The 15,922-nt window shown below is 35.4% G+C and overlaps 1 protein-coding gene across 10 annotated transcripts in view; it reads right to left on the bottom strand.

Annotated features, from left to right (window-relative positions):
• Window positions 1-5,093: 5,093 nt before the first annotated feature.
• Window positions 5,094-15,922, bottom strand: part of myt1b (myelin transcription factor 1b) — a 117,914-nt gene continuing 107,085 nt past the window's right edge. For 5 of the 10 annotated variants that reach the window (XM_073875045.1, XM_073875044.1, XM_073875046.1 and 2 more), the window contains 10 exons: window positions 15,530-15,787; window positions 13,510-13,664; window positions 13,351-13,413; window positions 13,058-13,126; window positions 12,669-12,731; window positions 10,346-10,429; window positions 9,242-9,463; window positions 7,865-7,956; window positions 7,685-7,788; window positions 5,094-7,564 (listed from right to left, as the gene is read on the bottom strand). In XM_073875045.1, coding sequence (XP_073731146.1) covers window positions 7,151-7,564; window positions 7,685-7,788; window positions 7,865-7,956; window positions 9,242-9,463; window positions 10,346-10,429; window positions 12,669-12,731; window positions 13,058-13,126; window positions 13,351-13,413; window positions 13,510-13,664; window positions 15,530-15,787 — 1,524 coding nt within the window. In that variant the 3' untranslated portion in view covers window positions 5,094-7,150. The remainder of the gene's footprint in view (window positions 7,565-7,684; window positions 7,789-7,864; window positions 7,957-9,241; window positions 9,464-10,345; window positions 10,430-12,668; window positions 12,732-13,057; window positions 13,127-13,350; window positions 13,414-13,509; window positions 13,665-15,529; window positions 15,788-15,922) is intronic. The other 5 variants (XM_073875048.1, XM_073875047.1, XM_073875051.1 and 2 more) reach the window with 5 other exon arrangements.

Genomic DNA, 15,922 nt, shown 5'->3' with positions numbered 1-15,922 from the left:
CCCACTTCTAATAATAATGTTTGACTTTAATCATTTCTGTGAGCACAAATCCTAATGCTACAACATAAAATGATTTTCTAGAGAATTGTGTGCTTTTAAATTTTATAGCATCAGTTTGGGCAGAGCACATTATTAATTTTATCCTGACAATGCCTCTATGTATAATGCAAGGTTCAAAAAGAAATTATTGATTCAATCTGGTGTGGAAGAACTTGACTGGTCTGCATAAAGCCCAGACTTGAGCCAAGCTGAACACTATTGTTTTGACTCGCAGGCTCTAAGACAAACACTCTACCCAAACCCATCAATGATTTGTACACACAGGCACAGTCAGTTCAGCACAGAGAAAGTCTGTTCCAAAACTGTTGTGACAAAGATGAAAACAAAATTATTTAAACATGATATAGCATTCATATTTGTTTTAAAAGGAATAACTGGAATAGATAAACATGTTTATTCATTCTTAACGCCCTTTTCAGCATCTATGGCTATATTCATGGCACATACTGGTTAATCACCAGGTTACAATGCAGTTTAAGTGAGTTGGAGATGTTCAATTGCTCTTCCCTCATGCCTCCAGCAGAGGGCAGTATGTAGAAGGCTTAGATGTTTGTCATTCATACTCCTATTGGAAGTACACTTAGGCCTAAAAATAGACTATTGTTGTCTAGTCTATAAAACAAATTTAAGTGATTTCATGCGGCCTTCAAATCCAAAACATTAAGTCAAACTTCTCATCTGGTACAGAAAGCATACAGAGACACACATATACAAGTCTATACTCAAAAAAGATCACCATTATTTACTTTTTATTTAGTTTCCCATATATAACACTGAAATGAACGATACTTCCACGAAACAGACATTATTGTTCTCTTTTAACACTGATATCAATGAGCACAGGTACAAGGATACACAAACACAGTCACGATCCAAAACCAGCTACCAGACTTCATTTCCAAAGTTGCGCACAGCCATAGCTTGTCCTGCTCTACAAGAAAGAAAAACCTTAGCGAGGAAACTACCAATGCTACAAAAGTGACAAAAACATGTAGTCTATCACTGTGGAAGTGCTTGTTTTTTGGAAGTACCCTTTTTTTTATCATTTCCTAAAGGAGAATAATTTTGTGGCTACAAAATCACCAGTAAAAATAGTTGATCTCTGTAAAAAGGACTCTATAGAGGACAAGCCCTGGCCGTGGGTTAAAATACATCTTTTTTTGTAACGTACTTGGAAATATTCTTTCATACAACAACACATCTTAATTACAAATGTACAGAATCCCATTGTTGTCAGAATAATGCCCTGCGCATAAATGCTTTATCTGGTATAAGCTCAATGATTATTTCAGACTCGATGAAATGACCCATCTTCATATACCTGAATCAGAATCACAGTTTCTGAAGTGTTTGGGAAGAATAGTTTTACATATCGTGATTTGTTTATTATATGTTCAATTTTAATATCTGCTCGTGGCGTTCACTGCTTTTCTAAAATAAAGAATAAAGAAAAAATTGCCATCCTGAGTGGGATTCAAACCCAGTCCTTAAAATGTAAACACAACCTTTCCTGCAGTGAACAGAAGCGAGAAAAGGCACACATGAGAAACCACAGAGCTGTAAGCTACAGTACCTACAGGATAAGGGCTGTTTTGGTTATATCAGCTTAATGGGACAAACAGTGTCATTTAAACAGACCTGTCAACAGTTCAATGCTTACTCTCATAAAAGAAAAGATGACAGAGAAACTCATTTTGTATGACCCTTGAAATCAAGGTTACCAGTGAAAAAGCCTTAACTTTACATTTGAATGTGCTAAATCGCTCCATAAAACTAAAAGTACAAACTGTACTAACAATTGTTGTCTTTATGAGTAATTTTGTCATTTTATTTCATATTCTTGTAAGCTTACACTCTAAAAAATGCTATAAGTTATTTTCAACCCACAACTCCAGCCGTTGAGTTATTAACCCACACTGTAAAAAAGTTTTTGTTTTACTTTGACATAAACAAGTTGAAAATATTTAACTTAATTTGTTATGTCAACTAAATGCAAAAACTTAAAATAGTAGGTTTAGTTGCATAACCAATTTGATTAAACTTGCACACAGCTCTGCAGCAGTTTTTTTTATTGTGCAGAAAATGTTCACTGTAAAAAAATGCAGCATTAAAACAATTTGGTTTTACAAGTCTATTCAACCTACTATTTTAAGTTTTAATCAGTGATAAGTTGTCCTAACTTATAAAAACATGTTGAAATTGTTTAACTTAATTTGTTAAGTTAAAGTAACAAAAATATTTATATAAATGCTGCATTTTTTATTTATATTTTTATTTTGAATATTTGCTGCCTTAATTTTTATTTGCAATTTAAGTCATTTTAACTTACTATTACTACACTGTCAAAAATACTTTGTTGCCTTAAAAAATTTTTTTTACAAGTCATTTCAACTTACTATTATTTATCTTGACTAGAGATGAGTTGTTATAACTACAGGTGAGTTGTTATAACTTATAAAATTAAGTTGACTTTTCTCAACTACATTTTATAAGTTGTGACAACTCATCTCTGTTGACATGACTTGTAAATCTGAGTTCATTTAACAAAAAAATTTAAGGCAGCAAAGTATTTTTTTACAGTGTATTAATGAATTGTTATAACTTATAAAATATAGTTATAGTATAAAATAACAATAACTCATCTCTTTTCAAGATAAATAATAGTAAGTTGACATGACTTGTAAATCTGAGTTGATTCAACAAAAAATAACTTATTCTCCACCAGCAATTTTTTTAAAAGTTGCCTGCCAGCATTTTTTTGTGATTTTCACACAAGTTTTACAAAATGCCACCTTCTAAAAATATATAAACATACAAATATATAAAATGAAAGAACAGACCCTGTGCTTTCAAACAAACAATAAACAAACAAACAAATACTTTCAGCCTATCTATTTTTTTTCTCTGCTTATAAACTCTTAAATATGGGTATTTTTCTTTAAAATAATAATAAAAAAAGCTGAAATAATTGCATTTTTGTGAAGGTATTTTGTTAGAGATCAGATTTAGAACGATTATCAAAACATACACAGAGTTTAAAATTAGTAAATATTTTTTTACTTCGTTTTTTATTATAAATTGGGTAAGAGTGCCATCTAGTGGATAATCACAGTATTACATATTAACAAAAAACCTTATCAGAAACACATTTTTTTTAATGCAAATGTTTTCTCTAAATTAACGAGATTACTCGTCAAAGGTGGGGAAAGAGTTAAGGTAGCAAATAATTTTTTACAGTGTGGGTTAAAACAAAAGCATTTTGGGTTTAATCAAGCAAGCATAGGTTAAATTACAACCAACAGATTGGGTTCGTCCCATTTTTGATCCAACGCTGGGTTGAAAATAACCCAGCATTTTTTCCATCATTAAATTTGTGTATGTTTATGCTTCAAACAAGAAAAAAAATCAACAATGGGGTATGAAAACAAAATAATTCAAGATAAATTCAAGTTTTAAATTTGATACTTAATCTTAGCTGCGTTTGATTTGGCTTGATGGGGAATAGATACATAACTATACTATACTATACTATACTATACTATAAACTTGCTACACTGCTCCAGAGAACTTGCTACATTATTAGGCAGATTTTACATTTATAACCTCACTGTAACATTCATAACTGCTTATCATCACTGACATCCAGCGTTAAAAGAATTGACACATGCTTAAAGCGATAGTTCACCCATAAATTAACATTTTGTCGTTTACTCTCCATCATGTTGTTCTAAACCTGTTTTTCCTACTATGGAAGTCAATAGGAACCTTCAACTGTATGGTTACCATCATTTATCAAAATTTCTTATTTTGTGTGAAATTCATACAGGTATTAAATAACATACGGGTGAGTAAACAATAGCAACATTTTAATTTTTGGGTGACTATCCCTTTAATGCATCTCATGTCATGAGCAATAAGCAAATATAAATGTTTCCCTTCCCCATCTTCAGATACTCAACAGTAGTGAGACAATATAACACGATGAGATTCTCTCTATAATATTTAATAGAAGGAAGAACTGTAATGTTGCACTCAGAGATTCCACTGTTATAGATTGAACCCATCAAGATTTAAGCAGTGGACTGATATTGAAATGCAACTCACACGTCTTTCCCGTGGAAAGGTTACAGAGAACGAGTCCAGTTTCTATGAAAACAGACAAAGATTTATGCATCCAGCATCTGCTCGTTCTCTCGTGTGAGGGCAAATCTCTGAGCGAATACCTAATGCACGTCTTTCTGTTGCTTGATCCAAGTGTCTTAAATACAGCAAATTGAGGAGGTTTTCATTAAGTTCACAAAGCCAAAATATGTAATAAAGTGGCTCTTGATGTTAAACTGAACATGGCAATGGCCGTAACCCCTGTGCTGTGAATACAAAGGGCATTTTTACACAGGATACAGGTTTACATTAAACAACAAGAACATACAAGTTCAAACATTTGTCATATTTAGATTCTATTGGTGCAATGAACATTTGTAATTTTTCTAAAAATAACCAAAGTAATGAAATAAAAAGAGACAAAAGATAAACCTTTTGGCTAAAGGTCAATAGCTGGCATTCAAGGTTTTGTGATTTTGAATAGTGCACACATGTTCGGTCTATCACAATATTGCTGCTATAATAGCAAAGAAAAACATGGATGCTGCATGGGGACCGTTTTAGGAAAATGGTACACACGCTCTATTAGCGAAATAGAGGCACAATGTTCATTCACAATTGGCTGTTATGATTCATACAGATGTTATCGTGTAACGACTGGACACATTTCTTGTCTGGCTTGTCCCACCACGACACCGTACGACACCATACTAAAGACAGGAGAACTTTCAGCACACTACAGTTACAGTCACTAAGACTAACCTTAAAACCATTGTCCCATTAATGTGGCTGACATACATACAATCCGAAACCAGAAAACGCCTGAAAAATAGGAAACTCTACAAACATCCCCATATCCTTTGCTTTAGAAATGTACGTTTACGTTTTATAAAACACATCGCAGCCACAGTAAACTGGGTCTTTGCTTCAGATTTTCTTTTTTTTTAAATACGTCATTTAGTTTTTCTATTGACAGTAGCACTCACAGCTTTTGGAAAGATATCGTTTCTGTAGCTATTATAAGAGAAAAGAGTTACAACTACACTGAAAAAATATATGTATGTTTATATACTATATAGAGTTTTTTGTCTTCTTTTATCTTTTAAATACAGAATGAATATACTGTGTAGACACGGCCATCGCGGCAAAGGAATAAAGGCATCTGTCACAACCCTCACTTACGCCACGGGGGTCACATGACCCGAGGGAAGTGAGGTCGCTGAATGGGCGGAGTCGTTAACGAAAGCACTGGTCAGTGGCACTTTGTGCATTGAAGAAATAAAAATCTAGTATAAGGCTACACGGGTGTATGCTTGTCTGATACTAGTTGAGTAAGGACATTGTGGTTCAACAGTTTCCTTCCAGATGGTTGGGACGCCAACCCGCTTCCCATGGTCCAACAGGTCTCTAAAGATTAAAGTTTAGCAAGACGGCAAAAATAATCCATTTGCGATTCGTAAGGGTCTTTCGGGGGCGACAGTTTTTGGCCACTACGGAGAGCTTGAGGGGAAAAAAACATCCTCTTATGAACATCTTCCTGTTTGATGCTTTCGGAGTCAAAGCCGTACGTTCCACAGTACTGGAATTGCTTTCGTCTCTTTACATTCCTATAGGAAGTAATGCTGGTATAAGGAAAACCCTCGATAATCATAATATTTCATTTTTCTTGTCCAAACATGTTTTTTTGTCTTTATTTTTATATCGCCAAAGGTTCTTCAAGACTACCAAGACTTCACAAACACACAAGAGACGGTACAAAATAAATATACATTACAACCATATCACAGTTTATAATTTCATAAATATTAAATAAATAAATAGAGATGATACTTCTCCCTCAGATGTAGTTTGGATATTTCGAAAAATAAAATAAAATGAAGAGATAGATAGATAGATAGATAGATAGATAGATAGATAGATAGATAGATAGATAGATAGATAGATAGATAGATAGATAGAGCAAGTAGTTCACAAAAAATATCAAAACATTGTAGGTTAAAAATATTTGCACTTAAAAAATGTTTAAAAACTCTCTATTGTCAAATAAAAACGAGTAAAAAAAATTAGTAGTGTTTTTTCTTTCCAAATATTGATGTGATAACTTTTCCCACTGTGAATATTTAAATACGTAAATAAATCAAATAAATAATACAATTTAAAATAAAATTATAACAAAAAATAAATAAATTACAGTAAGAGTCTGGACAAATTGCGTATAATTTACGTATCAGTACCAATCCATCATCTTATCCGATGGTGAATTGACTGAAATGAAGTGCAATTCATTGTTCATATGTAAAGACACGACTACATTGGGTCCTATGGTGTAAGTACTATAAATAAAGGAGATTAAGCCGGTTCACGTAGCTTTAAAACAAAAGAACAAACCATAGTAATAAATAAAAACGATTTAACAGGTGAAATTTACAGAGTCAACCACATGGCATTTGAAGTGCTGTGATATGGTTGAACACGCACTTTCACTCGGAAAAGTGAAATTCCCATGACCTTGTATTGGGAAAAAGGAGGAAAGACGAGGAAATACTGCATATGTGTGTTCCGTCTGGGCTCCATGCATTCGATGCATTCGGATCCCACATTATTTGGAACGTCACACTTGTTTTCTTGAAGAGCAGCGTCCTCACAAACTTCCCCCTTGGCTTCACATCTTAAGATGGACGCTGTGGAGCTCTTTCCATTCCTTCTTTTTCAAAAACATCTTGAATCGCACCTTTCCACATGGAAATAACAAAAACTAAGTCTTGGTAAATAAACTGAAGGATTTGGTTCCGTTCTTTCTCTCCCCCATTCCAATCCAGCAGCTCTTGTGGATTTTGGTCCGTATATTAGTATCTATATATATTATATACCTCTTTCATATCTCATCACAGAATGCTCCCTGGGTTGAAGGCTTAGATTGTTGATCAAAAAAACCTGAATGCCCTTTTTGTGTCATTTGTATGCTCTTCTCTCCGCGACTCTTCTCCAGTCACACCTTGATGCCTTTCACCGCCTTGTTGATGGTCTCCAGAAGGGCCTTGTTCTCTGGATTCTGGTAGCAGTCCTTATTGGTGTACATGTCGGTCAGGGTGCTCACGTAGCTCTCGAAATTCTGCTCTGTGATCGGCTCCTGCTGCAATGCAAATCGGAGCCCCGGTTTGTGAGATGGATGGGTATGAATGCATCTAATCCTTTTGGATATCTTTTGGAACGTTTGTAGGAGCTCCAATGCTGTGTGTGTGTGTGTGTAATAACTCACCATGTGAGGCAGACGAATGTTGGCGAGGCTGCGTATGAGAGCTTGACTGAGGCCAGACAGCTCCATGAACAAAGCCTCATTCTGTTCCTCAATAATCTTATTCTCCTGCTCGATGTTTTTCAGGTTCTTCTCCATGGATGTGATCTAGAGCATCACAGAGAGAGATGATTGCTGATTACGATTAAACTCATTTTTAACAGTGTGGTGATATAACGGCAAGCTTGTTCTTCAGGACCCCATCATTTTTGTCAGTGTATGTCTAACCTGGGTTTGAAGGTTGACCATGTCTGCCTCCATCTCATTGTTCGATTCACTAAGTTCATTAATTTCTTTATTGAGTTGCTTGATATCTTCATCATTATCTAACACTGCAGAGAGGAAAGAGTCTCAATTACACTGATTTAATTATATTGAAGATGTCCACAAATGGATGGAGAGTCTCACCATCGCTGGCTCTAAACTTAGTGCTGAGATACTCTTCTCCGGGGAACTTGGCTTTCTTCTTATTAAGGGAGGCTCTTGGGCAGCCAGAGAGACTGAAAAAAACCCAACAATTCATCATTACCATCATCAAAAACTAAACACAAGAATACATCTACATGAATCCTACAATGAACCGTATTGAGTGTAGCTATAAATTATATTAAATGAGAGCAGAAACAAAGATATTGGATTTAAAAAGACTCTGGCGAAAGAAGTCCCGCCTTCCAGTTAAAAGAACCAATCATCAATCGATTGATTAATCTCTAGCGCTGCGTTCACACCAGCCACAGTAGAGGCGTCAAGCGCGAGTGATTTCAATGTTAAGTCAATGTGAAGACGCGTTGACGCTTGTCTGAAGGTCTCAGGGCACGAATGAGGCGTTTAGCGCGGTAGACGCGATTCCGTCTCATTCGCGCTTGTAGTTTTTGCGCGAATGGCGCGAATTGAGCGTTGCAGAGGAAAACGCACAAGTTGAAACATTTTAACTTTGGCAAAAAACACGCCATGTTAACCAATCAGGAGCTTGCTCTAGTAGTGACGTGATTATAGAAAGTGAGCGGAGTCGCAGAAGCCTCTCCCATAATGCAAATTTCAGAGTGAATATCTTGATGACTAGAATTTCATGCGCGGCTTTCACGTGCAAATGAACCGAGTACACTCAAAATGTTCAAGCATCTAACTATGCGTGCTAGACGCGAATTTGACGCCTCAAACGCATCTGGTGTGAACTCACAGTAAGAGAGGGGCTATGCACAGAGTCATGTGAGGCGCTTGCACAGAAGTTGAAATGACCTTGAAAAAGTTGTTTTAAGAGCAATTTAAGCTTAATGTCTCCCTGTAGTCATGTAAAATGCATCTTTGAGCATGATAATAGCATATATAAAAGTTTTACCTGTCGCTGTAATTTCTTCATGCTTTAAAACATCTTGAATGCAACTCTACACTCTTGCCTCATTTAGTAAATGTTGATCTATGAATATGCAAATTAGTCCTCAACTCAATCATACAGCTCAGACCATAAATATAAATATGCAAATTAGTCCCCGCATCCACTCTTTCGCACCACCTTGGACCATAGATATATATGTAAATAGATGCTACATTCACACATAACTTCTAAGTTCGGTTTCGTAAACTGTGCATTTCGACACAACGCTGACTCTCTTAGTGTATATATTGTGAGGAAATCAACCCAAAAATGATCCAAAGTCATTCACGCACAAAAAGCTTGAATAAGAACAAGCATCCAATTGAAAAAATGACACGCTTCAACTTTAACAATACAATAGGTTATCAAGTGGCTGTAAAACCCCCTTATTTTCTTCTTCTCTCAAGTACCTGCGGTGTGTGAGGAAGCTGCCGTTGGCGTGACCCGAACCATCGCATCCAGGAGTAGGGCAGGTGGGACCCTCAGTCTTAAATGCCTTCCAGGAGAACGGAGAGCCGTTCAGTAAACCTTCCTTCTGCCGCCTGGCAGCAAGCGGGCAGCCGTATGCGCTGCGGTGGGTGGCGTACTTCCCGCTGATGTGACCCAGACTGTCGCAACCCGGCACTGGACATCTATAAGAGACGGGCAGAGGTGAAAATGGAGGGATGGAGATAAAACAAGTGGAGCTTTATTAGAAAGCGTGCAAATGATCCGATGACTAAGAGCATTAAAAACATCATCTTGCTTTTTACTTTATTTGTTTTTGCTCGCTCAAGTCTCTATTCGTTTGTGAAGAGGGTCATATTTGGATACATACTTTGCCCAACAGTCTGTGAATACTACAACACTGAATTGGCCGGGAAAAAATACACATTGGAGTGGCACCATATGTGGCTGCTCATTGATGTTGAGAGAATTCATGTGGATGAAAAGCTTTTACACTTTTTACACTCAAAACCCCCCACAAAAACAACAACATTGTATTGCAGATGACTCACAAATATACGCACAATATTTCAATGCCCTGTGAGCCATCTGTGCCGTGATACACTGTTCACAGTTTCATACATCAAACCTTAAGAAGTGTAACTGTGCGTCTTTGTCTCTTGCTTTTAAAAGTGGAACAATGAAATCAAATAAAAATGCTTTTCAGCAAAGAAATGTTAACACTACTAGAACTAATTCCACACAAAAAATTCGTAAGCTCACGGCGAGGGTCCGAGCGGGACATTCAGAAGGTTTCCACGGTGACATTTAACAAAGCTGAACACAATCAATATTGGTGGTGTGTAACAAGTGTTGTGCTCATATCTCAGGTGTTTCTAGATAGAACAACTTGATCATAACTTGGTTAAGGTAAGAGAGAGTTTTTCTAAACTACACTGCTCTTTCTAAACCTGAACTGTTGTTAAACTGTGTGTTATTTGATCATTGCCTTACAGCATGTTTGGTTTTTACCGTAAAGTAGCGTAAACGAAAAAGGGAAATGCCGAGGCTTTCTATGCAGGACTAACTTTAAGAGCTCCGAATCCTCCTTGTCATCCTTGAGGGGTGTTGTTTTCATTCCACTTTTTTTGGCCCGTGGACACCCAGACAAACTGAAAGCAGATAGTACGTAGATCGTGATCAGAGGAGCCAGAAATTTACAACAATATAGGTCGTGAACTACATCAGTCAATCCACCATAACCGAAGAGTCAAGGCAGAAGAAACCAAAAGTACTTTCGATAAAGATGCAACACCGGGTAAGCACAAGGCCGAGTCTGAACCAGGTGATGCAATGATTTTTAAACATTTTTAAATGTTCATTGAAAGTTAAATGCTCTGTGATGTGTGACAGCCAATCAAAACATGATGTTTAACATTGGACTTTGTACTGCATTGTTTTTTAACCAATTGAATGTGCAATTGGATTTTGGAATAATGTTATGAAAGTACAACTGTGCCTTTAAATTTTGAATTCAAATTCTTAGCACTGAATTTTTTTTCATCGAATTTTAACACTGAATTTTATTTTGCTTTGAATTTTAAAAGCCATCTAATTTCTAGCACTGTTTTTTTGCCTATGACATGTTTTCAATGTTTAAAAAAATCTGTGTAAAAAAATTCAATGCCTCAAAAAATTCAGTGTAAAAATTCAATATCTCAAAAGATTCAGGGTAAAAAATTGAATGTCTCAAAAAATTAAGTGTAAAAATTGACCATCTCAAAAGATTCAGTGTAAAAAAAAATTAAATGTCTCAAAAGATTCAGTGTAAAAAAAATCAATGTCTCAAAAAATTCAGTGTAAAAATTCAATGTCTCAAAAGATTCAATGTAAAAATTCAATATCTCAAAAGATTCAGTGTAAAAAAATTCAATGTCTCAAAAAATTAAGTGTAAAAATTGAACATCTCAAAAGATTCAGTGTAAAAAAATTCAATGTCGCAAAAAATTCAGTGTAAAAATTCAATATCTCAAAAGAATCAGTGTGAAAAAATTAAATGTCTCAAAAGATTTAGTGTAAAAAAATTAAATGTCTCAAAAGATTCAGTGTAAAAATTCAATATCTCAAAAGATTCAGTGTAAAAAAATTCAATGTCTCAAAAGATTCAGTGTAAAATAATTCAACGTCTCAAAAAAATTCAGTGTAAAAATATTCAGAGTCAACATCCGGGTAACCAAGGAGAAGCAATCGATCAATGTATCAAATCATTCAACATCCAGCCAATCATTTACGCTCCATTGGTCATGTGATGCCGAAACGGGAAGGCAGTGAAGTTCAAGCAAAGGGCTTACACTTTGCATTAACATGCAATCTCGGTGATCGGATCTCGCAGATCGTTTTGAATTGACATTGATTTTTTTACACTGAATCTTTTGAAACATTGAATTTTTTTACACTGAATTTTTTGAGATGTTGAATTTTACACTGAAATTTTTGAGACGTTGAATTTTTAAAAAACATTGAAAAATGTTATAGGCAAAAAAAGTGGTAGAAATTCGCTGGCTTTTAAAATTCAAAGTCTGATTTAGATGCAAAATAAAATTCAGTGTTAAAAATTCGATGTAAAAAAATTCAGTGCTAAGAATTAGAATTCAAAATCCAAAGGCAAAGTTTTACTTCCATATAATGCCAATAGAAACCGAGCATCAGACAAAATGTCTTGTCACGGTTTGTAAAATATATATTTTAAATAAAATAAAAAATATAAAAACAATAACATAAAAAATAGTATAAAACAAAATTTAGGTTACTATGGAAGACTTTTATAGCTTGAAGGACACCGGGTGAGACAGTGCTAAGTTGGAAAGGCAGTCATAATGCTTCTGTTGACTGCTTAAGGGGCCGTTCACACTTCGCCGTCAAAAAACGTGACCGCAAAACGCTTTCCAAAGCACTTGCATTCCCGTAGCTAAGCAACCATGAGCCGCCATCTCCATAGATTCAGTAACACGTTTCCATGCATTGCTTCCTCTATTTGCGTCAAAATAATAGCCGTACACCAATAATCGTACACCTCTGGGTATCCCTGTTTACATAATACATTGCCGATACGTAAAGGATAAAGCTGATTGCTTGACGCGCTGCACCGTCGACCCGCTTGAAAAAAGGTGCGTCGCCTGCACATCGACCGCACAGTTAAAAATAACAAACTTGCAAAAGACGCGAAATGTGATCGGCCCCTAAAAGTGCACAAGATCAGTGGTATGTTCCTTATATCTGACTTAACAGTCTGCAAGGCTGTTATAATGTGTTTCATAAACGTGTCTAATATACGACTAGTGCTAAACTTCTCTGTCCTGTGTGTACTGTATATTGGTGTCTATATTAAAGAGATTGCTGAATGAGCCATACCTTCTGTGAGATGCGTAGTTGCCGGTGATATGTCCTGAACCATCACATCCTAGGGTTGGACATCTGGGAAAGTGAGGTCATATGTTGAAGATTAATTATTTTTGGGAACTAAAAAGATTTATACGCATGTCAAAATGTACAATCAGGTAACACAACATAGCAGTATTGGCTAAACAATGGTCCAAATAAAGGGCGATTCATATCGGCCTGTAATATATACACACCGGCCCTTTAAGACTGTAACCTATTACATCACCAACATGTTGAAATACTGGTCGAAAAGGAAGGGTCAAAGAAACAACAAAGCATAGAGAAAAAAGCAGCCTTCTGCCAAGCAGACCTACTTGAACGAGAATAAAAGAGCTAGAGCTAAAGCGAAGCGGACATACTTGAGTTCGGCTGTGTGTGCTGCCATGAGGGACCGCAGGCTCTTATCAGCGAGAGGACAACCAGACAGGCTAAAAACACAGAACGGAGACACAGGAAAGAAAAGAGAGAGAGAAAGATAAGGTATAAAGAACCCAGAACGTCCAAAATCAGCATAGCAGGCAGAAAGCAGGAGCAAGAGTTCAGCAGAAGGGAAAGATCAAATCTTCATAATGTCCTGATATAATTATTACATCCCTATCGTGTAATCTCGCACTGAAAGGTCAAGAGGAAACAGTGCAGGTGGGCTTTGTACCTGCGATGGGATGCATAGTTTCCTGTGATGTGTCCACTGCCGTCACAGCCAGGAGTGGGACACCTGCACCGGGGGACAAAACAAAAAACCTGACTTGAGTGAAATGACTTTTTTAATGTACACACAGAAATGTATGCAAACTGGTTGGGTGTGACTTACAGCAGGAGCTCTTTCTTGCAGTCCTTGGGCTGGAACCTGACCTTGAAGCTGGGGGTCGTGACCTCTCCGGGGTACTTTCTGTCTTCGAGGACGTCCTGCATCATGTCGCAGTCCTCAGGGTCGGATGAGGCGAATGACTGAGCGCTGTGGTCCATCTGTGTAAAGATACAAAGTCATATATTACACACGTCTGATAACTTTAATAACACCAGATCTTGGGTTTATCTAGTTTATTTAGTCTATTTGTAGTTAATGTCTAATTACTTAAATAAGAATTCAAATGGTGTTTATGTAGTATGCGTAGTTTATTTGAAGTTTATCTGGATGACAAAAACATACAGTTTACATAGTTTGCTTGGTTTATTTCTAGGTATGGTGTAGTTAATGTGTTATTACTTAAATAAGAATACACACGTAGTTTATGTAGTTTGCCTAGTTTATTTCGAGCTCTTGTGCAGGTAATGTCTAATTACTTACAAATAGAAATAGTGTTTCTGTAGTTTGTTTATGTTTATTCATAGTTTTTTCTAGCTCTTGTGTAGTTTATGTCTAATTACCTGGATGACACTGTACATATAGTCTACATAGTTTGCTTAGTTTATTTCTAGGTATAGTGTAGTTAATGTGTTATTACTTAAATAAGAATACACACGAAGTTTATGTAGTTTGCTTAGTTTATTTGTAGTTTATTTCTAGTTCTTGTGTAGTTATAATTTCCTAGAGGACACTACACATAAAGTTTATGTTGTTTGCTTGGTTTAGTTTATTTGCTTATTTGTCTGATTACATAAATAAGAGTACACATGTAGTTTATGTAGTTTGCTTAGTTTATTTCTAGCTCTTGTGTAGTTAATGTCTAATGACTTAAATAAAAATACAAAATGTGTTTCTGTAGTTTGTTTAGTTTATTTGTAGTCTATTTCTGGCTCTTATATAGTTTATGTCTAATTAACTGGATGACACTGCACATATTATAGATTAGGTAGTTTGCTTAGTTTATTTCTAGGTCTAGTGTTGTTAATGTGTTATTACTTAAATAAGAATACACATGTAGTTTATGTAGTTTTCTTGGTTTATTCAAAGTTTATTTCTATTTCTACCTGGATGACACTAACCATATAGTTTATTTAGTTTGCTTAGTTTATTTCTAGGTTTAGTGTAGTTCATGTGATATTACTTAAATAAGAATACACATGAAGTTTGCTTAGTTTATTTCTAGTTTATTTCTAGTTCTTATATAGTTAATGTCTAATTACTTAAATAAGAATACAAATGGTGTTTCTGTAGTTTGCTTAGTTTGTTCTAAGTTTATTTCTAGTTCTTGTGTAGTTAATGTCTAATTACCTGGATGACACTACGCATATGGTTTATATAGTTTGTTTAGTTTATTTCTAGTTCTAGTGCAGTTAATTTGTTATTACTTAAAAAGAATAAACATGTAGTTTATGTAGTATGTATAGTTTACTTGTAATTATTTCTAGTTCTTGTGTAGTTAATGTCTAATTACCTGGATGACACTACACATACGGTTCATGTAGTTTGCTTAGTTTATTTGTAGTTTATTTCTAATTCTTATGTAGTTAATGTCTAATTACTCAAATAAGAATACATACGGTGTTTCTGTAGTTGTCTACTTTATTTTTAGTTTATTTGTAGTTTATTTTTAGATCTTGTGTAGTTAATGTCAAATACACATGGTGTTTATATATAATTGTCTACTTTATTTGTAGTTTATTTCTAGTTCTTGTATTGTTAATGTCTAATTACTTAAATACGAATACACAGTGTTTATGTAGTTTGCCTAGTTTATTTCTTGTTTATTTGTAATTTATCTCTAGTTCTTGTGCAGTTAATGTTTAAATACCCAAATGACACTACACATGTAGTTTATGTAGTTTGTCCAGTTCATTTCTACTTTATTTCTAGATAAACTACATAGTTTGTGTAGTTTGTATAGTTCAGCTCAAATCATTTTTGTGTTTTCCTGTCTGGCTTAATTTAAATATTACAAGAAATCTACCTCTTCTAGCTCCTCCTCTCTCTGCCGATTGGGTTTGGTGTAGTCCAGAGGCCCCTCCCACTCTTCCTGTTTGTAGGCGTGTAAGGAGTGGGGAGAGATGCTGTTGTTGCCATGGTGAAGAGATGAGGACGACGATGATGAAGACAGATCGGGGGAGCGTATTTCAGGACTGGTGCAAGACACGCCCACTTCTCTCTTAATAGGCTTCTTCATGCTCAAGTCCAGAGTGCCATTCTCATCAACCTCTATTTCCATACTCTGCAACAAGATTAAATAAAATATGTTACATTTTGTTTGATATTTATTATAGCCTTTTATTTAACCCCTTCAGACCTGATATAGATTATTATTCAGTTTGAGTATTAAACATAAATGAATGGCACACTGAAAAGA

Source organism: Misgurnus anguillicaudatus, chromosome 13 (assembly GCF_027580225.2).
Source record: "Misgurnus anguillicaudatus chromosome 13, ASM2758022v2, whole genome shotgun sequence".
In the NCBI taxonomy this organism is placed as follows: domain Eukaryota; kingdom Metazoa; phylum Chordata; class Actinopteri; order Cypriniformes; family Cobitidae; genus Misgurnus; species Misgurnus anguillicaudatus.
This window is presented reverse-complemented; position numbering and strand designations above follow the sequence as displayed.